The sequence below is a fragment of the Cetorhinus maximus genome, chromosome 26 (genome assembly GCF_964194155.1).
Source record: "Cetorhinus maximus chromosome 26, sCetMax3.hap1.1, whole genome shotgun sequence".
In the NCBI taxonomy this organism is placed as follows: Eukaryota; Metazoa; Chordata; class Chondrichthyes; order Lamniformes; family Cetorhinidae; genus Cetorhinus; species Cetorhinus maximus.
Window position 1 is genome coordinate 21372982 of NC_135904.1, and position 25858 is coordinate 21398839.

Consider the following 25858-nt stretch of genomic DNA (forward strand, 5'->3'; position numbering starts at 1 on the left):
TTAATTTTATATAGATTTCACTGACAGAAGAACGGGAGCGCTTTCCGACACGGAGCGGGATAACGATGCGCCAGAGCCGGGGAGAGCGCGCTGCTGGGCTCGGGGCCGCGTCGCTCTGCTGAACAATCCCCGGCGAGGGGCGCCTGGCAGCGGCCTGTGAAAGCGGGAGGGTGGCGGTGGCGGCGTCGGTGGCGGGTGGGGGGAGAGGAGGGTGGGGGAGGCGCTGCTCACTCCTGCGGGGCCGATAAGAGCTTGCGGCCTAGTCGCTGTGCGTGTCCCCCGGCCCCCCCCACCGGTCTCCTCTCCGCCCGCCCCATCCCTTCCAACCCCTCGCTCGCCCTCCCACGCTTAACTTGCTGAGACCTTCCCTTTCCTTTCCTTCCCCTCCTCTTCCCACACCACCACCAGCCCCCCCCCTTCTCTCTCTCTCTCTCTCTCTCTCTCCTCCACCTCCTCCACACCACCATCACCATGGCAGAGGAGCAGCCGGAGCCCGAGCAACAACTTCACAAACAAGAGGGCACGGGGGCTTTGCCGTCCCTGGTGCCCGGCATGGCAGAGTCGGAGGCCAGTGCACTGCAGCAGAAACTGAAAAACTCGATCTGGTAAGCGAGCAAAATTGGGGCCTGCTTCATAAACAAGTCTGTGCCTGTCCTGAGCCGGATATTTTATTTATATATATATATTTATATATATCTATATAGACATATATATATATAATATGTATGTGCTGGTATTGAATATTTCATGGGCAGGTTATATTTTATGCCTACTGGGCTATGGCTTTTTCTTTGGGGAAAATACCTGTAAAATACATTTTTTTTTTGCTTTATGTTTTCATCTGCACGTTTTGAATAGATTTAAGGGTTTTGTTGTCCATTGCGTTGGAAGAAGGTGGGGGGGATGGGATTTTTGTGTCTTTTTTTTTTAAAGACGTGCCATCCAGGAATTGAAATATGACACAATGGAGATCACTGACATTTTATTTTGTTGCATTTTTGTGTGTTAAAATGTCAAGACGTTACCGTCACGGTGCTTCCCCCTCACCACCCCCCCCCCCCCCCCCCAAAACCTTCGATTAGGAGTTAAGGAGCGTGTGAACGAAAATATTGTTAATGAATGCGCCCGCGAACATTTATTTTGAGTAGAATTTAGTAAGCTCCAACTTGTTAACTTTTGATTTATATAGATGTTCCAACATAGAAAAAACAGGATTAAGCTGGAACTACTGCCAGATGTCTGCATTTCAAATCATAACAGATTGGTTATGTACTGACAAACTATGTTCATAGGTTTTGTTCTTCATATGTTTGACATTCATAAGTGTTAAAAATTCAAAAATATTTAAATGTAAAATATATGTTTCATATTTGTTGCACAAATAGTTGAAAGTATGTAGATCAATTAGTATAATACATTTTTTCATCCAACAATTATTGTTTTAATTGCACTAAGTTTCTTGACCCTCTGCTCACCCACTGGCCAACATTGGCTCACAGTTCAATAACGCATTGACTTAAAAATTCTCAACCTTGTGCTCAAATCCCGTCACTGCCATGTCCCTCCCAATCTTTGTAACCCCCAGTCCTACAACCCTGTGAAGACTCTGCGTGATTCCAATTCTGGCCTCTTGAGTCCTTTCCTTTGCCCCTCCTTTGTTGACTGTGCCGCAAGATGTCCAGCTCTTAAACTCTGGAATCCCATCCCTCAACCCCTCTCTCCTCTTTGACCATGGCTTTGGTCACCTGCCCTCATACCTCCTTATGAGACCCGCTCTTCAAATTTTGTCTGAATCCTCCAGTGCCTTGGGGCACTGCAGTATGTTAAAGGTGCAATATAAATGTAAGTTGCAGTGAGATTTATCAGTGTGCAACCCCTGCAGCATTTGCTTTTACCATATCTGAGTCAGTGATCTAACAATTTCAAATGATGCAAGTAATTTTACAACTTTTAAAATGTCATGTTATTTAGTGCAGTATAGTGTTTGTTGTGAGAACCTTTGTTGATCTTGCAAATTTTGTCATATGTAAATTCCATTTAATCTTCTGAAGCAAAAAAACCTGCTGTACATTGACATCAGCCTTTGGGCTTGATCCCAAATTCCATGTAATTGTCTCAACCAAAGCATGCTTTATAATGTACTAGAATTCCCCACTCTTCGAGAAAAGAAGAATATTTTTTTCCATTCAGGGTGTGTTGCAATTTGTTTGTAAAGGTGGCCTGTAATCAGACAGTTAACTAGTTTCTCACGGGTCAATGTCTTACAGCTGTCACATTTGAACTTGAACGTAAGTTTAGGCCAGCTCTTGGTTGGGCTGCCAGATGGAGCAGCTTGCAGAAGTGAAATGGATGGTTCTTGGCCTAATCGGCTCATCTTGCTTTGCTGAAAATACACCTAGTGGCTGATAACAGTAGAGCATTGATAACAGTTTTGAAGTAGTTCCTTGCTGACAGTAACGTGTGCTTCTGAAGTGGACTGTTTTAGGAGAAATAGTTTCAAAACAAATGTTGCCTGTAATTTTGTACCTCTGCTGCAATATTTCTACTTTACGCAGATTACTTTAACTCTGGAGCACTTCTCTTTAATATTAAGCCACGCATTTGAAGCAAAATAAAAACAGTACTGGATCTGTTTAAATCTGTTGGCTGAATTAACTGATATGTTGTTTCTGTTGAGGTATCTACTTGGCATATTATAGACTGAAATTCAGATTGTACTTTTCATAGAGGCTTCAGATTAAAATGCTTTGGTGTTACAAAAATTATACATTTTCCCGTTGTCATATTTTGGAGCTCTATTTTCTCAATGAATGAAAAGAATAATTTTCATAATATTCGGATGCAGAGGATAACTGACGATGTATAATCTTGATTAGCAATTGGCTGCTTGGTAGACCACAGCATGCAGTGGTGCACGAGGAATTTGGGTGGCAGCTGTTTTAATGGCACAGGGATTGGCATTGGAGCAGCTATGGTTTACCTTTTCAGATGATATGGAGGATAGGATTATGTAGTGTCTGAATTTTAAGGCAACAGTGTGTGTAAATCCAAAAAGCTCAAAAAAAACTAGGGCTGTTGGTAGAAAAGTGGTAGATGCAATTTGATATGTTTAACCACTGAGTAGACAGGTCATTAAAAAATTTTATTTTGACCTTGATTAAACTAAATCGGGAGTACTGTACGGATTTAGGTCTCACTCTGGTGCTGGAAGGAATGCAATGGAAGGCTGTTCACGATTCCAGAATTAAGGCTTTAGAGCTATGAGGAAAGATTAGCAGCCCTGGGACTTCTCTGTATTGTGCGAAGACAAGGGTGATTTAACAGATGTATTTAGGAGAGACAGTGGTGTACTGGTAATCAAGAGGCCCAGGCTAATGCCCTGTGGCCAAGTCAGCTGGTGGAATTTAACAGCAATTAATTAATAAATCTGGAATTGAAAGCTAGTCTCAGTAATGGTGACTATGAAACCATCATTGATTGTTGTAAAAACCCTGGTTCACTGATGCAAAATCCCCAAGCTTACCTGGTCTGGCCTACATGTGGCTTCAGACCCATAGTAGTGTGGTTGACTCTTAATTGCCCTCTGAAATGGCCTAGCAAGCCATTCAATTTGGTAATCAAGGATGGGCAACAAGTCCTGGCCTTGCCCACACAAGTTTTGTGGAATTTAGATCCAGACAGCTCTTTTGTAGCATAGCAACTTCAAGCATAAAGGGGTTGTCGTTTCAAAGTAAGGGATATTTTTAAAAATTGGGCAGTTCAAGCAAAACTTCAGTAAAAGAGCAGTGACATATGAAATGGATACTGGTAAAGGGAGTGAAACAAAATGATAATGTTTTAAGGATTAAAATGGGAACTAGATAAGTTCATGTCGGCTAATATGACCCAAGGTTATTAAACATGAAAATGCAGCAAGGAAGTCTTATGGGCAGAGTAGATAGAACATCAGTAGACTCTTAGCAGAAGTTCATGATACTAGTGGCTCCGTTATGACATTGTCCATGGAAAATTAGAAAAAGGAAATATCTTTGTGATGCCATAGGAATGGGATCAGCAAATTTTGGAGCTTAAAAGCAAATTATGGATTGTCAGCTGATCTGTCATGTTGCACGTAGGAAGTCAGGACTAAGTGTAGTCTTGTTGGGGAGTTAAAGGTGGGGGCGTAATTGGAACAGGGCATGGAGATGTAACTGATCTCTGTTTTAAAGTTATATGTCATGTCCTTATCTTATTTCAATTCTAAGTCCCTGTATTCATACTTACGATGGCAACTGTTTTTGTAAACTTGTCATACTGTAATTGTGTAATAGATACTGCAACTCCTCGACTCGTGGGAAGGTATAATAATGTGACAAGTTTACGTAGGCAGTTCCATTAACAATGTTGACATATGAATTTGCAATGTAAAAAGCTGACAAGTGTGGCAATGTAAAACTTTTAATATATATAGTTTACTGAAGTCCTTGGAAAATTAGTTTATGATTGTGTTTTCCCTGCAATAATATTTCCTGACCATTTGGATTGACAGCATCTGGGAAAAATGCTGGGTGCAAGCATTTGTTATGCTTTCATAATTCCCTATTCACATATGTTTGCATAGTCATATTTCACCTACAAGGGCATTCCGACTTCTGTGTCGTGGAGCTTCAATAGATTAATACCTTGCGCATAAGACACTGGAATAGATGGGAGAAGCTTAACGTAGAATAATTAGAATAACACTCTCCATATTTATAATTTACATGGTGAAAATTTACATTAGAAAAGATGGAGGAAAGTCTAGAAGGGAGGATTGAATGAGAGACCAAGGAAGTGGTAGGACAGAATAGTCATTGACTGATAATAAAGTAGATGAAGAGTTATCACCTGACTCTGCACCTTAAGCTGGTGTTACATCTGTTGGGATATTTGCACTTTCCCTGTATGAACCATGGCAGCAGTTATACCCAACAACACCTTTTGGTTACAATCAGCATCCTTACTCTACCTATGCAGCCAGCTGCTTTTTTAAAATGCAAAGCAAATAATCGTTACGCCTTGCTATATAAACATTTTAGATGTAGGCACTCAAATTAAAAGTACTAGGTTTCCTATTGCATGTATTGCATTTGTGATGAGTGATAAAAATTTCCCCTTTGCCCAAGACATCTGCCCTTGTCTCAGGTGCAAATGTTGAGTTAGCTGTTTTATTGGTAGTGTAGTTGTGATAATCTTTATGTTGGTTATTGTAGCTGCCATGTGGATGCATGATTATTCAACTATATCTGTTCAACCCATGCCTGTCCTGTTTTCCCCCAGCAGTTTCCATTTTATTGTACACCTCAAACCTCTCCTGACAGTGGTATTCCCAAAACGTTGTTACTGTATTAGCACATGACGCAAGTTCTATTCTTTGTCACATGCAATCTCTGCAGCATAACATATCTCTGTTTAAAGAGAAAAACTGAACCAGTTTGCAAACAGAATGCACGGTTGGGTCTAATACAGAAGTAAAATGCTATGGATGCTCAATCTGAAATAACAGCAAAAAATGCTGGAAGTACTCAGGTCTGGCCGCATCCGTGGAAGGAGAAATAGCGTTAATGTTTCAGTTTGGTGATCTTTGATCAGAACTCCAATTTAAAACCTAGTTCTGATTTAAAAAGTCATCTACCTGAAATGTTAACTCCCTGTTTCTCTCTGCACAGATGCTGCCAGACGTATCGAGTATTTCTAGCATTTCCAGCATTTTGTGTTTTGATTACATGTTTGGGTCTGGTAAGATAGACTTTATCTACCAAGTTTGTCTAAAATTGTATTCTTGAGACCCCGACCTGTATCTTTTTAATGACCACCATCAATCCAAAAAAGAGATTGCCTTGAAATGCATCCAGTGAAATATTTTTTCTTTCTTTCTTAATCTTCATAAAAAGTTTGAAAAACTTTTCATGAAAGCTAGGCAGTTCTTAACATATCTTGAAGAAAAAAATGGTAAGTGGGTGATCTTGATCTGTTTTCCCCAGTTTAAGAGGATAGAGTTGAAAGTGCAAGAGGAGAACGTGGGGTACACATTAAATTTCTTGTTTGCAGGAATTAATATTGACCTGTAACCCTCAGGAAAGGAATTAAGTGTGTAGAATTATTTTATAGTGTAGCAGTCATCAAATGTGGTGCTGCATTCAACTTAAGTGAGTGTTTTTTAATTTTGCTGGTGTTTTACAAATTGTGACAAGCAAACTCTACACACTGTTATTTTGATTTTAGTAGAGATGGTGTGTAAAATTTTCATGTTCACTTGAACTGTGTAGATGACTTTCTAAATGTGGTCCAGAGAAAACATGTGAACCGTGACAGTTGTTTGATGTGTTGGTGGTTTTAGACCTGGTACTGGTGGGAGTAATTTTCACATAAGCATCACACATTAGAACAATGTGAAACCATAATGGCTGAGCTACGATAAATTGCTACACTTGAGCCTGTTTTTGGAGTATTTATGCAGAGACCTGGTGCTCTTTTCTGGGCTCAATCTGGATCTGCTTGTGTTGGAGGTGGGAAGCTCCACTTGTTCACATTCTCATATTTCAAAGAACAATACTTTCATACTCAGGTTTAAGACAAAGCATAAGGTAATATAAGTTACAGCTTGGAGGAGGATTTTTGGCCTATCGCCTATATGTTAGCTTTTCAATTGGAGCTTTCTACCTTAATCCAATTTTCACGTAACCTCTCCAGAGCCTTTCATATTCCTTCTTTTCAAATATTACGATTTCTTTTTTAGATATAGTTTCTACCTCAATAACCACTTGTGTATAGCATTCCACGTAAGAGCCCTTTGTGTGAAAGCATTTCTTCGAAATTCCTCCTTCCGTTTTTCTACTGATAATTCTGAGTCCATTGCACTGATCACAAATTTGCCAACAGGCAGAAACAATCTCCACCTGTTTTCACGCTCAAAACCTTGAGTAATTTTGAAAACCTGTCACATCCTTCTTAACCTTCTTGGGCCTGATGAAATGATTCTAAATTTTTCAAACCTTTATAGCCAGAATTTGGCATGTCTAGTATGTGAAGTGTTTCATACCCTTTCCAGCACTTCAATATCCTTTCTGTAATTGAGCTGTTAAACTATTGTAGACATTCAATAGCACCTCTCTGTTTTTGCTTTAAGTCTCCATATGTTAAACCCAGAATCCCATTTACTTTTTTTTTCAATCTGCACTTTAAAGGTCATGTGTGTAAACCCTTAAATTTCTCTTGTCCTCTATTTTGTGACAAAATCTTACTTACTTGATTTCACTGCTCATTTTTCCAAAATGCCATTCACATTTTTCTGTGTTGAACTGCATTTGCCAATTCTTCTAACATGCCTTGTAACTCCTATAGGCTGTTTGTAGTTTGCCATGTCCTGTGAATCAATATCAACAGCAAACTTTGGTATATTTCCTCATGTCTTTAAGAGACCCAAGGATAGATCCTTAGGGAACACTATCATCACATTCCACAAAGCTGAAATACATCCGTTTGGTCCTATGCTTGCATTAGTTCCAACTTTCACTAGGTTTTCTAAGGTTGGTTACTTGTTGCTGGTTGGAACTATGTAGTTTGGGTATTTTGATGCTGGCATAACAAATTTGTAGTTTATAAAGGATGTAACTTCCTTCAGAACCTAAATGGCAATTTTTTTTAACCTCTATTGAATCTTTTAACAAAACCCAATTCTCGGTTTCTCCACACAAATTTGGCTGGTAAGATCATTTCCCTTTACAACACACAGATTCTGTACATGATGGGTTAAAACAAGATTTGTGCCCTATGTTTGTCGTGAAAACCTTCACATTAGGCTTCACTTGTTCACAGGAAATAGATGATGCTTTCAAGGTCACATTTATTGCCCATCCCTTGCTGCTTTGAGGTGGGCCACCTTGAACTGTTGCAGTCCTTGTGGTGAAGATTCCTCAATGATGGTGTTAGAATAGGAATTCCAGGATTTTGACCCAGTAGTAGTGAATGATACATGCCCAAGTAAGCAGGATGGCTTCTATTATTGAGAAAGTTAATTTATTTAATGCTTGATAATTGCTGGACATGCCTGTGATTACAAAGCTAAGCACAGATTCGGGAGGTCATTTGACCCATTCAGCTCAGACTTTCATAGAAACCTATATAGTCCCATCTGTATAATCACATTGTGTTATTGGACTTTTGCCCCTTGCTTTTGTTTCTGTGGGGAAGATGAAAATTTACCAGCGATGACCAGCAACATAAAGGTAAATCTTCTAAATTCCTGGCTTCTAGTGTTGGGTTGTTTAAATTGTGCGAGTGGTTCAGTGCCGTAGGTCATTGCGATTGTGCAATTGTGCAAACCTTAAGATACCTGGTTTGGTATAATAGTGTCCTGTGAGGTAGTAAATTTTTCTAAATAGATTTGCTCTACAGTTTTTAAATAAAAGTAAAACTTTATGCCTTATTCTTTAAAAGATAAAAGACAGAGGAGTTGATTGGTTCTTTGGATTTAACATTTTTCCTGTGCACCATAGTAAATTTTTAACCAATTAAAACATGCTGTGATACATTTCACATGGAAAAGGGAGGAGAGAGAAACTAGAAACAAAATGAAAGTTTACATCACACACCTAACATAAATTAAATCCAAATGAATGATAGCATATGTAATTGTCCCTTATAAACATTACATCCTTGCACTAACTATCCATCTTGAAGAACGTGCACTGCATAAAGGGCTTTATGCTGAAATTTCATCTAAGGTGACTTATGTTGTCACTTCTGGCATTGAAACTTCAGAGTTGAGCCAGAGCTTAACTCTGGAGGAGAGTGGTGAGAGACTCCCCAGGAGCAGTATTATACTGCTTTAATTTATTGATGTATAATTTTGGTTTATAAATGCTCAGTGACTCACCTGGACCTCCTGGATGTTTTGTAATGCTGAAACAAATATCTAAAAAAAAGGGCAGCCCTGCAGCAGTCTTAATGCTTGTAAAATTTACCGGCCAAGAACGGAGCTCTATGTGTGTAAGCATGCATCTGCAAAACTGTTTCCTGGACCCAAGAGTCTGATTTGCAGCCTGGTGGCATAAACAAGTTGCTGCTGGCTGCAAGTCAATACTGTAGTTAGCATCATCATCTCCTATCAGCTGTCGTTCTGTTGTTTCACACGAGGAAACAAAGATTTAAAATGTTTACTCATTTGCTGCTAATTGTTAATCTTGTCATATTTGTGGGGTTTTTTTTTGCAGTTTCTTCATTTCTATGTTGCTATTTCTTAGTGTTGATGCTCAATTTTTTTAGATCAAATTGCTTATTAAGATGTGAGTCAATTTAGTATCACTGCTTTGACTAAAGCCTGGTTCTGTTCTTCAAATTTGTTTCAGTTGCTTAATATGTGCTTTCTGGGTTTAAGTATTGTATATCCTCTTTTTGGCATCACATATGTACATGCCCTGTTTCAGAATTTGAGCCTGCAAGAGGGCTTGTTGTGAAAGTTACAAATTAATCATGAGGTGTTGGAGGAGTGGGCAGTGGGGATAGCAAAATGATGCGATCAGTCAAACATTCAAGTATTTCACTGAACTCTTGGAGTCCAGCTTGGATCTGAACCACAGTCGTTCCAGTCAGGTTTTAAAAAAATTCAAATTGAGGAAATAGTTGCCAGTCTGAGGGCTGTATTTAACTTTTTTAAAAAAAGTACAGCTCTCGGGTAATATTTTTCACAGCATTAATAGCCGCCTGTTGAGTCAAGATCTCATTGTTCTGGACATCCGTGTACATTGCTGTCCTTTAGTAAGGAGGTTTTGTCTTTTCCTTGAGCCAGAGGAGTGCTAGTCAGCACACTTTGCAATACTGTGCACTGACTGGCTCTTTGGCAGACTACTTCCACTGATTCAGACCTGTGATGAAGGCTAGCAGTCTTAGGATGTGTTCGCAAAGAATTTGAGGTTGCATGTCTTGTGGTGAATGTGTATACGCACAAAACATTCTACAGTTGAAGAATGCTGTTTATGAAGCTCATTGAAAGAAAATCTTTCAGTAGTAAATAGTGTCGCCTGATGCTGTGGTCATATACGTGTGTTTCCGTCAGGATAACCTGGCTGCCATACTGTTGCAGCAGTCTACAGTTCATTGTGACAAGATGGGTGCCTTCAATCCAGGTCATACTGCTTTTAACAGACTTAGTTAAGAATTATAGAAAAATTCACGTTTTCCCACAGAACTTAAGGTCGAGGCTTTGCATGGATGAGCAAATAAAGATGATGCTGGGAGAAAGATTGCAGTTGGCCTTACTCTTATTTATATAGAATTATTCTGTGAGCAATGTTTCACTGATCTGAAATTTAAAAAGCCACTCTTGTTGAGGTGAAAATTAATTGGATGCTAAATTGATTACTGCTACCCAAACAGGAGGGAGGACAGAGCCTCCAAAATCTATTATAAAAAATTTTTCATTCGTAAGATGTGGCAAGGTCATCCTTTGAGAAGGTGGGCAGTGAGCAGCTTTCTTGAACCACAGCTGTCTAAGTGATGAAGGTATTTCCACAGTGGAGTTTGGTTGGAAGTTCCAGGCTTTTGACCCGTGACGATGAAGGAATGGCGATGTATTTCCAGGTCAGGATATCGTGCTACTTTGAGGGGAGCTTGCAGGTGATGGTATTCCCATTCACCTGCTGCCCTTGTCCTTCAAGGTGATAGAGGTCATAGGTTTGGGAGATGTTGTCAGAGAAGTCCTGGCTAGTTGTTGGAGTGCATCCTGTAAATGGTACACACTGCTGCTACGGTGTACTTTTGGTGGAGGGAGTGAGAGTTGAAAGGTGGTGAATAAGGTGGCAAACAAAGTGGCTGCTTTGTCCTGGATGGTGTTGAGCTTCTTATGTGTTGGTAGAACTACACTCATTCAGGCAAATGGAGAATATTCCATTACACTGGACTTATTACTTGTAGATGGTGGGAAGGTTTGGGGGAACCAGGAGGTGAGTTACTCATTGCAAACTATCCAATCTCTGACCTGTTCTTGTGGGCCACAGTATTTATGTGGCTGGCCCAGTTAAATTTCTGGTTGTTTGTGATCCCCAGCATACCGATGGTGGGGGATTCAGTGATAGTATTGGTGTTGAACATCAAGCAGAAGTGGTTTTAAAAACTCTCTTGTTGGAGGTAGTCATTGCTTGGCACTTGTGTGACACAATTGTTATCAGCCCAAGCCTGAATGGTCTTTCATGCAGACACAGACTACTTCATTATCTGAGGAGTCACGAATGGTACTGAACACTGTGCAATCAGCAGCGAACATCCCCACTCCTGACCTTATGGTAGAGGGATGGTCATTGATAAGCAACTGAATGCGATGGGCCCCCAACTATCACAACCATTTTCCTTTCTGGTGTGACTACAGCCATTAGAGAGCTTCCCTCCTAGTTCCCGTTGACTTTAATTTTACTCGGGCTCCTTGATAGCATGGTTAAATGCTACCCTGATGTCGAGGGTAATCGCTCTCATCTCTCCTCTGGCATTCAGCCCCTTTATCTATTTTTGGACCAATTTATGAGCTGTTATGAGGTCAGGCATTGCATGAGCATGGCAAAACCCAAACTGAGCATTGTTGAGCGGGTTAATGGCAAGTGTTATTAAAAAGCACTCTTGGCGATGCCTTGCTTTACTGATTGAGGGGAAATTGATGGGATGGTAATTGGCCAGATTGGACTTTTTGTGAACAGGACAAATCACAGAATAGTTACAGCACAGAAGGAGGCCATTCAGCCCACTGTGTCTGTGCCGGCTTTCCAAATGAGCAATTCACCTTGTGCCTTGCCAGTGTTGTACCTGTACTGGAACAGCTTGACTAGAGACATGGCTAGTTATGCAGCAGAAGTCTTCAGTACTACAGCTGGGATGTTTCAGCTGTTGCTCTATCCATTGTGTTCAGGCCTTTCTTGTCACCACGTGGAGTGAATTGAATTGGCTGAAGACTGGCTTCTCAGATGGTAGATCAACAAATTAGCAGTTTTGGCAGAAGATGGCTGCAACTACTTCAGCCTTGCCTTTTGTACTCGCATGCTGGGCTCCACCATCATTAAGGGTGTGGATGTTCATGGAGCCTACTCCGTTTGTTGTTTAATTGTCTACCACCATTCACGAATGGATGTGACAGGACTACAGAGCTTTGATCTGTTGGTTGAGGAATCACTTAGTTCTATCTATTGTATACTGCTTCTGCTGTTTAGCATGTATACAACCTTGTGTTATAGCTGCACCAGGCTGGTGCTTCATTTTTACATGAGCCTGATGCTGCTCATGGCATGCTCTTTTAGATGCCTCATTGAATCAGGTTTATCCGCTGGTTTGTTGATGCTGGAATGAGAGATATGCTGTTTACTGATTGTGGTGGAATATGATCTTGCTGATGACTTGCAATGCTCTATGGATGCCCAGCTTTGAACTATATGATCTATACTTCATCTATCCCATTTTGCATGATCAAGTACCCTTGTCCAAGGCTTGGTTTTTGCTTGTAATTTTATTTTATATTGCAGTTAACTTCATTTTCAATTAGCTTATCATTCTCTGCACCTAAAAGAATGTTTCTCGAGTTGGGACTAAAAGGAAGCAGAGCTGTGGTTTTGGTCTTTGTAGTTTGCAAATTATATGAAAAAAGGGAAAGACTTGAAGTTATGCAGTGCCTTTCATGACCTCAGGATGTCTCAGATGTTATGCAGCCAATTGCACACCACAAGTTCCCACAAAGACTGATGAAATAAATATTGGATCTTCTGGTTTAGGTATTGGTTGAGGGCTAAATGTTAGCCAGGATACTGGAAGAACTTCCCTGCTGTTTGAATAATGCCATGGGCCCTTAATGTCCACCTAGAGAATAGTAAGTGAATAGGTGAAGTTGGGATGAGGGAGAAAGTAACAAAATCTAAATCAGGGTTATTGTGCATGTATGTGAACGTATGCAGTATAGTCAATAAGGTTGGGGACAGGCGCAGATTGCCATTTGGAAATTTGATGTGGCGATAACAGAGACCTGGCTCAAGAAAGGGCAGAACTGGTTAGGTATTCAGTTAGATATTCCTGGGTACAATGTGTTCAGAAAAGATAGGAAAGGAAGGAAAGGAGGTGGGGTGGCAGTATTGGTTAAGGACAGCATTGCAGTGCTGGAGAAAGAGGACGTCCCAGAGGGTTCAAGGACAGAATCAATTGGGTTAGAGCCAGGGAACAAAAAGGGTGCAACTGCATTGCTCGGTGTAGTCTATAGACTGCCAACTAGTGAGAAGGACGTAGAAGAACAATTCTGCAGGGAATTTATACAGAGGTGCAAACATTATAGAGTAGTTTTCATGGGTGACTATAATTACCTGAAAATAAACTGGGACAGTGGTCGTGTAAAGGGTGGAGAGGGGCAAAAGCTCCTAGATTGTGTTCAGGAAAATTTTCTACTGCAGTATGTGCCCAATCCACCGAGAGAAGACACACTGTTGGACCTGGTTCTTGGAAATGAGGTGGGCCAAGTAGATAATGTGTCAGTCGGGGAGCATTTAGGAGACAATGATCATTGTATTGTATGTTTTAGGATGGTGTTAGAAAAGGACGATAGGCAATCCAGGTTAAGAATAATTAACTGGACGAAAGCCTACTTCGATGGGGCAAGAACGGAGCTGGGCCAGATAGACTGGAACAAAAGATTGGCAGGAAAACTGTAGCTGAACAATGGGCTACCTTCAAAAAAGAATTGATTCCAGTACAGTCAAGATATATTCCATTGAAAGGGAAAGGTAGGGCAAACAAATCCAGAGCTTCCTGGATGAAAAAGGAGATGGAAATTAAGATTAAAAAAGAAAAAAATGCACTTATGACAGGTGTTAGGTAGAAAATACAATTGAGAACCAAGAGGAATACAGAAGGTTCAGAGGGGAGGTGAAAAAGATTATTAGAGAAGCGAAAAGGGATTATGAGAAAAGACTGGCAGCCAGCATAAAGGGTAATCCCAAAGTCTTCTATAGGCATATAAATAGTAAAAGGGTGGTAAAAGGAGGAGTAAGGCAGATTAGGGACCTAAAAGGGAATTTACACATGGACAAAGCAGGCTGTGGATGAGGTATTAAATGAATACTTTGCATCCATCTTTACCAAGGAGGTAGATGCTACCCAGGCCATGGTGACAGATGAGAATACTCAGTCACTGGAAGGGTTCAGAGTTGATAAGGAGGAAGTGTTGAATAGACTGTTGGTGCTTAAAGCTGACAAAGCACCGGGACCGGGTGAGATGCATCCAAGGATTCAACATGTGAATAGAAGTGAGTAGAAATTGCAGGGGCACTGGCCATAACTTTTTGGGGAAGGTGCTAGAGGACTGGAGAATTGCAAACATTATGCCCTTGTTCAAAAAAAGGTTGTAAGGATAAGCCCAGCAATTACAGACCAGTTGGTTTAACTTCAGAGATGGGCAGGATTCTAGAAACAGTTATTCAGGATAGAATTGTAGTCACATGGAAAATATGGGTTAATAAGGAAGAGTCAGCATGGATTTCTAAAGGGGAAATCGTGTTTAACTTGCTAGAGTTTTTTGAAGAGGCTACAGAAAGGGTCGATGAGGGTAATGCTGTTGATGTGGTGTACATGGACTTTCAAAAGGCATTTGATACAGTGCCACACAACAGACTTGTGCGAAAAGTTATTGCTCATGGAATAAAATGGACAGTAGCAATGTGGATACAAAATTGGCTGAAAAATAGGAAGCATAGTGTAATTGTCAATGGATATTTTTCAGGCTGGAGGAAGGTTTGTAGTGAGTCCCCAGGGGTCAGCATTGGGACCCTTGCTTTTCCTGATATATATTAATGATCTAGATCTTGGTGTGCAGGGGACAATTTCAAAGTTTGCAGATGATACGAAGCTTGGGAGCGTGTAAACTGCGAGGAGGGCAGTGTAGAACTTCAAAAGACATAGACAAGTTGGTGGAGTGGGAAGATAGGTGGCAGATGAAGTTCAATGTGGAGAAGTGTGAGGTGGTGCATTTTGGTAGGAAGAACATGGGTAGACAATATAAAATCAGGGGTGAAATTTTTAAGTGGCTGTAGGAGCAGAAAGACCTGGGTCTGTTTGTGCATAGGTCATTGAAGGTGGCAGGACAGGTGGAGAGAGCAGTTAATAAAGCATATAGTATCCTGATTGTTTCTATTCAAATAATGTGCAGGAGTATGGGGAAAAGGCAGGGCAATGGCACTAGGTCATAATGCTCATTTTGAGAGCCGGTGGAGACATGATGGGCTGAATGGCCTCCTTCTGTGCCGTTAAAATTCTGTGATAGAGCACCTTGCTTTAATATCTTGCCCAAAAATATCACTTCTGACATACCACATAATGTATCAGCCTATATAATGGATTCAGGTGTCTGGAATGGGCCTTGAACCCAGGCCTTCTGATTCAGAGATGAGTGTTGCCACTGAGCCAAGGCTGATTTTTTTTTTGGCAGTGAGTTTGACTCGGTGGCAGCACTGTCACGTCTGTGTTCAGTGGCTAGAGGTTCAAACCTCATTACAGACTGGAACATGATGCTGTATTGCTGGTGTGCTGCATTATTGGAAGCATCATTACAAGCAAGGCACTGTCCTTGGCTAGATGTAGAAGACCCTACGATACTATTCAAAGAGGAGCAGCTAATTCTCATAGCTTTCTGGGTAACATACCAACATTGCCAGAACAGGTTATTTGATCATTACCTCTGCAGAGGTAGTGCTTTCGCCCCGCTAGCCTGTTTGTCTGTAAACAATGTATCTCAAAAACGAATGGATGGATTTCAACAAAACTTGGTCTAAGGAAAAACTGGTTAGTTTATGGTGAAAATGCAGATCCAGATACTAGAATTTTTTAAAGGACCCATTAACATTGGGTGATAAGGCAAATTGACTTTTAAAAAAAATTTAGATTGTTTTAAAATGTTGTGGGTTTTCTCAGCTGTGGTGGTGGAATTAGTCTTAGCTGTCAAAATGTGAGCAGAGTTTTCAGAACAGGTAATTGGATGTGGATTGCCCTGAAACCTTTTCAGAGAGATGGAAGCTAGAAATAAAAAGGTTTCTTTTTTCAGCGTTGTAATTATAGAACATCAGTGAAGCAGAGAAAAGCCTTGAGTCAGGGCTGTGTAATTGTAACAATGCTGAGTTAAGACAGCGTGGCGGAGGTATGCACTCTACTGAGTGCTCTCTTCTTGCCCTCTTCAATAGTCAATTCATTTACAGGTATTGTTTGTGGAACCTTCTTATGGATGAGTGAAATGCCATGTTTGCCTACATAGCAATACTTTCTGCATTGCAGAAGCATTCCATTAGTTGTAATGTACTGTTGGATATCCTGAGGATATCAAAGGCACCATATAAATTAAGGCTGGTTTGTTCTTTGGAGGCCTTTATCCCTTAATGAAAATTGTGCAATTCTCATTTGTGGAGGTGTTTAGCATCTTGCAGAATGAAGTGTTAACATCCTGCAGAATAGACATTTACATAGTCAGGCTACATTTTTCATTTAGTGCATGAATTAGTTGGAATATTAAGCGTGACTGGAGTTGGTTCAAATCCGTACTGATTCATGTGATGTGGAAGTGAAGGATTTAAGTTCTCAGTAAACCATCTTAATTATCAGCCAAAACCCTATCTCTTTTGTCCTATTTTCCATTAAAGCCATCTCACACTCTCACCTTGGTCCTTTCCCTGGAATGGCCCTCATTTCCACTCCCTTAAGTCCATGAGACACAGACTTGAAAGAGTATGGTGGACAACTGGTGGGGCCATTTACTGCCAGATCTGGCTGTTTCACATAAAGCGCTTGTCTATTCTTTCATGGCATGTGAGCATCGATGGCAAGGCCAGGATTTGTTGCTGATTCCCTAATTGCTCTTGAGAAGGGAGTGGTGAATTGACTTCATGAAATGTGGCAGTCCATATGGTGTCAGTATATCTACGGTGCTGTTAGGAAGGGAGTTCCGCGATTTTGACTTGCCAACAGTGAAGAAACAGTGATACGGTTCCAAGGCCATGTGGTTTGTGTCTTGGAGGGGAACTTTCAGGTGGTGGTGTTCCATGCGTCTGCTACCTTGCCCTTTTAGGTGATAGAGATTTCAGGTTTGAAAGGTGCTACAAAAGGAGCCTTGATGCGTTGCTGCAGTGCATCTTGTATATGAGGGAAAGGACCAAGCGACGTCCACATCCCGTAAATGAATTTAAAAAAAACTCTCCTCAAAAAGCCAACCCTTGGCCTGCCCTTCCTTGCAAACTGTTGTCCAATCTCCAGCCTGCCTTTCCTCCTCAAAATCCTTGAACCTGAAGTCATCTCCCAAATCTGTGTCTATCTTGCCCGGAGCTCCATGGTTGAATCCCTCCAGTCAGTTTTCTGCCCCAGCCACAGTACCAAAATGACTCATCAAAGTCATAAATGGCATCCTATGTGACTGGATGAGCAGAAATTTTCTCCAATTAAATATTGAGAAGACTGAAACTGTTGTTTTCAGTCCCTGGTCCAAGCTCTGTTACCTAGCTGCCGACTCCATCCTCTCCCTGGCAAATGTTTGTGACTAAACCAATCTGTTCATGATCTTGGGGTCATATTTGACCCCAAGGTGAGCATCCATCCCCATATTCTTGCTATTCGCGATGACTGCTTATTTTCACCTCTTTACCATTGCCAAACTTCGCTCCATATCTGTTCATCTGCTAAAACTCTCATTCATATCTTCATTACCTCTAAACTTGACTATTCCAATGCAACCCTGGCTGGCCTTCCGCATTTGACCAAAACCCTGTCTTACCTCACCCCTTTTAAAAATTCATTTACGGGTGTGGGCATCGCACAGTACTGTTAGGGAGGGAGCTCCAGGATTTTGACCCAGCGACAGTGAAGGAATGTCCTGTTCACCTAATGTCCCTGTGCTCGCTGACCTACATTGCCTCTTGATCAAGCAATGTCTTGATTTTCAAATTGTTCGTGTTGCAAAAGTGAACTGTCCTTCCTGCCCTTTCTGTAGCTTTTGACACAGTGCCCCTCCCAACACCTCTCCAAGATTTTCCAGCTGAGTGGACTGCACTCCCTGGTTCCATTCTTACCTGTCCATTCATAACTGGAGAATCACCTGAAAAGGCTTCTTTCCCAGTCCCACACCTTTGACCTGTGGTGTCTCCCAATGATCTATCCTTAGTCCTCTCCTATTTCTCATCTACATGCTGCCTCTTAGCAGCAACATCCGAAAACGCAGGGTTAGTTTCCACAAGCACACTGATGACACATACCTTGACCGTTCAACTTTCTTTAAATTGCTGTTGCTTGTCGGACATCCAATATTGGATGACAGCAGTTTTTTCCAACTAAATATTGGAAAGACCAAAACCAATGTCTTCAGTCCTCACTCGAAATCCTATTTCCTAGTCACCAATACCATCCCTCACCCGGGCAACTGTCTGCGGCTGAACCAGATTGTTCGTAATCTTGGTGTCGTATTTGATCCTGAGCTGAGCTTTAACCACAGCTGTGGCATTACCAAGACTGCCTAATTCCACCTCTCCTATAATGCCCCACTCTGCCCTGCTTTGACTCATTTATGTCTTTGTTACCTGTAGGCTTTACTATTCTAATGGACTCCTGATCAGCTTCCCACTTTCTACCTTGTAGGAAATTGACATTGTCCTAAACTCTGCTACTCAATGTATCCTAACTCTCAGTCCTGTTCATCCACCACCTCAATGTGTGCTGACCTATGTTGGCTCAAAGTTAAACAACGCAATGGTTTACAGTTCTCATTGTTGTTTTCAAATCCAGCCATGGCCTTGCCCTTCCCGCTCGCTAATCTCTCCCAGCCTGAAACCCTCAAATATTTGTGCTCCTCCAATTCTAGTCTTGTGAGCATGCCTGATTTTAATTGTTTCATCATTGATGGCTATGCCTTCAACTGTCAAAGAACTAAGTTTTGGGCTTCCCTCCCTAAACCTCTGCTTCCCTCTACCCTCCTTTTCTCCTTTAAGTCACTCCTTCCTCAGACAGAACTTTTGGTTTTCTGATATCTCATGTTGCTCAATGTCAGTTTTTATTTGAAAATGCTACAGTGAAGCACCTTAGCATGTTTTGCCAAGTTAAAGGTGATAAGTAAATACAAGTTGCCATCTGTACCACTTCTCAGAATGACAATATGTGTCAGTCCGTGGGGCACCCTCTAAATTTATGAACTTACCTGTACAATTATTGCTTTGTGGTATTTTTATTTGCAGCTATTGTGTTTTCTTATGCATCTTGGAGCCAACAACATAGGTCTGCAATTAACGTTAGACTAAAGAGTTTTTGCTAGAAAGTGTTGCATTACAATATGACAGTAAAGATTGTACTGAATCAGCTGATTACCAGTATGGTAGTTGCCATATGACCCTTGGAGTTCAGGGGAGGGGCAGATGCCGCAGGCTGGGGGAGGGGTGAACTTAATGTACCCCATGAAGGTTAGTGGATACCAAAACTATAATTTTATTGAGCTATTCAGATAAGTTGTTGAAGCTTTTAGCACAGTAGGCCATTGAGCCCTTTGTGCCTGTGCTGATTCTTTGCTAACTTCATAATGAATCACACTGCCTTTCTATTTCCACATTGTAATGTGTCTTCCTTGGTTTTAAGTGTTTATCTGGCTTCCCTCGAGATGTAATAGTTTTCACCTCAGTCACTTCCAGTGGCAAACCATTTCATGTTGCAACATGGAGTGCTGCTTTGGGCTGCACTAGAGTGCTTCGATTGGAGTTTGGTAAAGAGGGAAGGGGGTGATCCTTTCATTTTCTACCTTTTCTCAGTGAGAAGAGCTGTGGCCTTGTAAGTAGGAGCTGATAAGTATTTCTTCTGTCCTTAATATTCTCTGAACTAGAGGAAGTAAAAGTAAAGGGAGTAATTTAAGGGTAAGTCATGACAGGGCAGCGTAGCCAAATGGAATGCTCCTCCTGTGCAATGTGGGAAATCAGGGACACCTCCAATGTCCAGGGTGACCATTGACGCAGGAAGTATCTCCAGCTGCAGCTACTCAATTCATGTTTCAGAGCTGGAGCTGCGCTTGGAGTCACTGTGGCGCATCTGCAAGATGTGATCTTCATGACTAGCACATACAGTGAGGTGGTCACATTACAGGTAAAGAATGTACAGGCAGAAAGGGAATTGGTGACCGCCAGACAGAGTAAAAGCACTAGGCAGGTAGTGCAGGAGGCCACTGGGCCCATCTTTCTCTCCAGCGGATTTTCCGTTTTGGATGCAGCTGTGGGAGATGATTTCTCAGGGGAATGCAGCAAGAGTTAAGTTCGTGGCACCATGAGTGGCTCAGCTGCACCGAGGGCGGTGGGGGGGGAGAAAAATGTTGAAGAGCAATAGTGATAGGGGATTCTATCATAAGGGGTACAGATAGACATTTCTGCGGTCACAGGCGTGACACCAGGATAGTATGTTGCTTCCCTGGTGCCAGGGTTAAGGATGTCACTCAGCGGCTGCAGGACATGCTGAAGGGGGAGGGTGAACAGCCAGAGGTTGTGGTCCATATCAGTACCAACAAAGGTAAAAAGAGGGATGGAGCCCTGAAAGCAGAATGCAGGGAACTAAGAAATAAATTAAAAAGCAGAACCTCAAGAGTAGTAATCTCAGGATTACTCCCAGTGCCACGAGCTAGCGAGATCAGGAATAGGAGAATAGATTAGATGAATGCGTGGCTGGAGAGGTGGTGGAGGAGGGGGCGATTTAGATTCCTGAGGCATTGGGATGGATTCTGGGGGAAGATGAGACCTGTACAAGCTGGACAGGTTGCACAGGAAGGGCCAATATCCTCGCAGAGGTATTCGCTAGTTCTGTGGGGAAGGGTTTAAACTAGATTGGCAGGGGATGGGAACCTGAGTGGGGAGACATGAGAGGGAAACAAAGATAGGAATGAAAGACAGAAAAGTAGAAAGCAGAAGTGGAAGACAGAGGAAACAAATTTGCTAGCAGCAAATAGGGCCATAGTACAAAAATAGGGTAAAAATGTCAAAAAAGTAGCCCAAAGGCACTGTATCTGAATGTCTGGAGCATTAGCAATAAGGTAGACAAATTAGCAGTGCAAATAGATGTAAATAAGTACGACATGATTGCAACATGGCTGCAGGGTGACCAAGGCTGGGAACTGAGTATCCAAGGGCACTCGAAATTTAAGATGGACAGGCAAAAAGGAAAAGGAGGTGGTGTGGCGTTGTTAGTTAAGGACGAAATCAGTGTGATAGTGAGAGAGGATATTGGCTCAGAAAACCTAGATGTAGAGTCAGTCTGGGTGGAGCTAAGAAGCAACAAGGGGTGGAAAATATTAGTGGGAGTTGTCCATAGGCCTCCAAACAGTAGTGTTGAGGTTGCAGATGGCATTAAACAGGGAATTGGAGATGCATGTAACAAGGGTGCTACAGTGATCATGGGTGACTTTAGTTTACATATAGACCAGGCAAACCAAATTTAGCAATAATACTGTTGCGGTTAAATTCCTGGAGTGTGTACGGGATGGTTTTTTTAGACCAGTATGTTGAGAACAGGCTATCCTGGGTTTGGTATTGTACAAATGAGAAGGGGTTAATTAATAATCTTGTTGTGCGGGGTCCTTCGGGAAACAGTGACCATAACATGATAGAATTCTCCATTAGGATGAAAAGTGAAATAGTCCAATCTGAAACTAAGGTCCTAAATCTTAAAGGAAACTATGAAGGTATGAGGCATGAGTTTTCTAAGATGGTTTAGGGAATTTAATTAAAAGGCATGATGGTGGATAGACAATGGCTAATATTTGACGAACAAATGTATACATTGCAACAGTTATACATTCCTTTTTGGCGCAAAAACGCATGAAGAAAAGCAGCCCAACCATGGCTAACAAAAGAAATGAAGGATGGTATTATATCCAAAGAGGAGCCATAATAAAGTTGCTAGAAAAAGTAGCAAGCCTGAGGATTGGGAGCAGTTTAGAATTCAGCAAAGGAGGACCAAGAGACTGATTAAGTGGGGAAAAATAGAGTATGAGAGTAAACTTGCAAGGAACATAAAAGTGGACTATAAAAGCTTCCATAAGTATGTAAAAAGAAAAAGATTAGTGAAGACAAATGTAGGTCCCTTACAGTCTGAAACAAGGGACTTTACAATGGAGAACAGGGAAATGGCAGAGCAATTAAACAACTACTTAGTTCTTCATGGAGGAAGACACATGTAACTTCCCAGAAATATTAGGGAACCAAGAGTCCAGTGAGAAGGAGGAATTGAAAGAAATTAGTATTACTAAAAGCACAATAGTGCTGGAGAAACTAATGGGACTGAAAGCTGATAAACCCCCAGGGCCCGATAATCTACATCCAGGACACTGAAGGAGGTGGCCGTGGAAATAGTGGATGCATTGGTTGTCATCTTCCAAAATTCTGTAGATTCTGGAACAGTCCAGGCAGATTGAAGGGTGGCAAATGTAACCCCACTATTTAAAAAGGGAGGGATGTAGAAAACAGCAAATTACAGACCAGTTAGCTGAGCATCAGTAGTAGGGAAAATGCTAGAGTCTGTTATAAAGGATGTGATAACAGGACACTTAGAAAATATCAACGTGATTAAACAAAGTCAGCATAGATTTATGAAAGGGAAATCATGTTTGGCAAACCTACTGGAGTTTTTTGAGGACATAGCTAGCAGAATAGATAAGAGAGAACCAGTGAATGTGGTGTATTTGGATTTTCAGAAAGGTTTTGATAAAATCCCACATAAGAGATTAGTGTGTAAAACTTAAGCACATGGGATTGGGGTAATATATTGGCATGGATTGTGAATTGGTTAGCAGATAGGCAACAGAGAGTAGAAGTAAATGGATCTCTTTTGGAGTGGCAGGCTGTGACTAGTGAGTTACAGCAGGGATCAGTGCTTGGGCCCCAGTTGTTCACAATATTTATCAATGATTTGGTTGAGGGAACCAAATGTAATATTTCCAAGTTTGCTGACGACATGAAACTTAGTGGGAATGTGAGCGATGAGGGTGTTAAGAGGCTTCAAGGTGATTTTAGACAGGCTGAGTGAGTGGGCAAATACATGGCAAATGCAGGATAAAGTGAGAGGACTTGAGTACAGAAGCAAGGATATCTTAATACAGCTTTACAGGGCCTTGGTGAGACCACATCTGGAGTATTGTGTGCAGTTTTGGTCTCTTTTCCCAAGAAAGGATATACTTGCCATAGAGGGAGTGTAGTGAAGGTTCATTGGACTGATTCCTGGGATAGCAGGATTGTCTTGAGGAGAGATTGGGCTGACTAGACCTGTATTCACTGGAGTTTAGAAGAATGAGAGGGGATCTCATTGAAACATATAAAATCCTGACAGGGATGAGCTGGCTGGGTGCAGGGATGATATTTCCTCAGGCCGGGGATGGGTGGGGGTGCGTGGGGGGTGGGTGGGGGTGTCTAGAACAAGGGGCCACAGTCTCAGGATACAGGTTAGACCGTTTAGGACTGAGATGAGGAGAAACGTCTTCACTCAGAGGGTGGTGAACCTATGGAATTCTCTGCCACACGAGGCTGTGGAGGCCAAGTCACTGAATATATTGAAGAAAGAAATAGATTTCTGGACTCTAAATGCATCAGGGGATATGGAGGGAGTGCACGAGTACGGCATTGAGATAGAGGATCAGCCATGATCATGTTGAATGGCGGAGCGAAGGGCCGAATTACCAATGCCTCCTATTTTTTCTCTCTCTCTCTCAGCTTTAAATGCACAGGCCTCGTTACTGACTCTGTTTCTGTTTGTTTTGTTCTTGGAGTGTGAGTGACTGTAGTGAGACTATATTTATTGTCCATCCCTGGTTGTCCTGAGAAGGTGACGTTGTCTGCAAGTGAGCTTGAACCTGTGAAGTCCTTGCATGAAAGTGCAGTTGTGTTGGGAGTTCCATGATATTGGAACCTGATAAGTGGCCCCATTTAGGTCAAGTAGTTTGTATGGATTTGTAAACTGGTGTAGCAAAAAATGCTTATATTGTGATGCACAGAACAAATCACACTTGAGTTAACAGTCAGGGCTAAACGTTGACAGCTGTTTATAGCCAAGAAGCTATGCATATGATTTCTGAATGTAATTGCAAAAGATATTTTTGTAAGTTAGAAAAGTCCATTTGAATTGGAGATTTTTTTCAAAAAACTTTGAACATTGTCTGATGATACAGACTGTTAATCTGCTGATCAGTTAGCTGCTTCATCATGGTAAGGAGAAAAGCAAGTTGTGGGGATGGGGGCAGGGGATAAGGGAGTCAACCGGAAACGCTATCACCCACAGCCTGCTGGCCTGTCAGTGCACCAGTGAAGCAGCTGAGGACTAAGTCTCATAAATACATGAAATATTGAGTTTTTAAAAAATATTTACTCATGAGATGGGGATTTCACTACCAATGCCAGCATTTATTGACTATCCCTTATTGCCCTTGATATTTTGTCACTTCATTTATCTTGAAATTGTGATTATTCCCACATTGTCAGACTGTTTTGTGCATCTTTTTATAAATACCTGCTTACATTATAAACATCAACATTATAAACATTAGCTAGCAATGAAAACCAGAAAATTTGTTGTCGTCTTCTGGAACAAGTTTTATTTAAGTTTCACTCTGATTCCTTTATCTTAAAACCGTTATGATAGCCCTCTTTAATTGTAACATTACCACTGTTAATAAATTTAGGCCTTGACTTTCAACTTTTTCATATGTCATGGGATATTTACAAGAACACGCCTCCTGTTCCAATACATAAAAATACTTGGTACCTAGGCACTAGGCTGTAATGGTAAAATGTACTGTGCAAGCTATAGCAGCTGTTCTAGGAAACAGAATCTCCCTAGTCCATTTTCTTTCCTTATCCCTTCTTTCTGAGGCACCGATTTCTACAGGGACATAGTCCCACTAAAAATGATAAGCCCTCTCCCAAATGGTCATTCTTCATTTGTGAATTCTGCTATTGAGTGTCAGCAGACACTCACTTTGGTCAGTTATGGGTTGGGGGGGTAGTGCATAGAGTAGGAATAAAGGGAACACTTGTTGATTGTCAGGATGTGGCAAGTGGTGTTTCTTGGTTGTACTGGGATATCAGATTTACATCATATAAATGATTTGGATGAAGGAATAGGCAGTTGTACATTCAAATTTGCAGATGGAACTAATTAGGTCATATAATATGTTGTCTACTTGGGAGCAGGAAATCACAAACTGACATAGATGAAGTGGGCCAAACTATGGCAGATGGGATTCAATATGGGGAGTGTGAGGTTATCCATTTGGATACGAGAAAGACAAATATTAATGGTGAGAGGTAAGAATACACAAATCACTAAAAGCTAGTGCACAGGTACAAAAAGTAATATTTGATGGAATGTTAGTCTTTATCTCAAGGGGGTCGGAATACAAAAGTGAGGAAATGATGTTTCAGTTGCATGGAACCCTTGCAGACCCCATCTGTTGTGCAGCATTCAGTTTTGTATACAAATGTCAGTAATGATATGTTGGCCCCGGAGATACAGTACAGATTTCAGAATTGCTACTGAGACTTAAAGGGTTAAATTATGAGGCCAGTTATATATGCTTAATTTGTAATCTCTCGAGTTTAGAAAGTTGAATGGCAATCTCATTGAGGTCTTAAAAATGACAAAGGAATTCAATTGGTTATGAACACAGATTTCCTCAGATTTTCTTCTTAATTCAGAACAAGGGGCACACTCTTAATATTAGAGCTAGGCCACTTAGATTGCACTTTTCCCCGCACAATGAAGCATAAGCCTAGAACTCGCTTCTTCTTAAACAAAAACTGTGAATGTTGGGTTGAAATGTTCAAGATTGAGATTGCTA

General features: G+C 41.3%; 1 protein-coding gene across 2 annotated transcripts in view; it reads left to right on the forward strand.

The window, feature by feature from the left end:
- Nucleotides 1-284: 284 nt before the first annotated feature.
- LOC144668376 (DNA-binding protein RFX7-like) overlaps nucleotides 285-25858 on the forward strand; it is a 65857-nt gene continuing 40283 nt past the window's right edge. Inside the window, exon 1 of one of the 2 annotated variants that reach the window (XM_078530343.1) lies at nucleotides 285-605. In XM_078530343.1, the coding sequence (XP_078386469.1) occupies nucleotides 472-605 (134 nt within the window). In that variant the 5' untranslated portion in view covers nucleotides 285-471. The remainder of the gene's footprint in view (nucleotides 606-25858) is intronic. The other variant, XM_078530342.1, reaches the window with a different exon arrangement.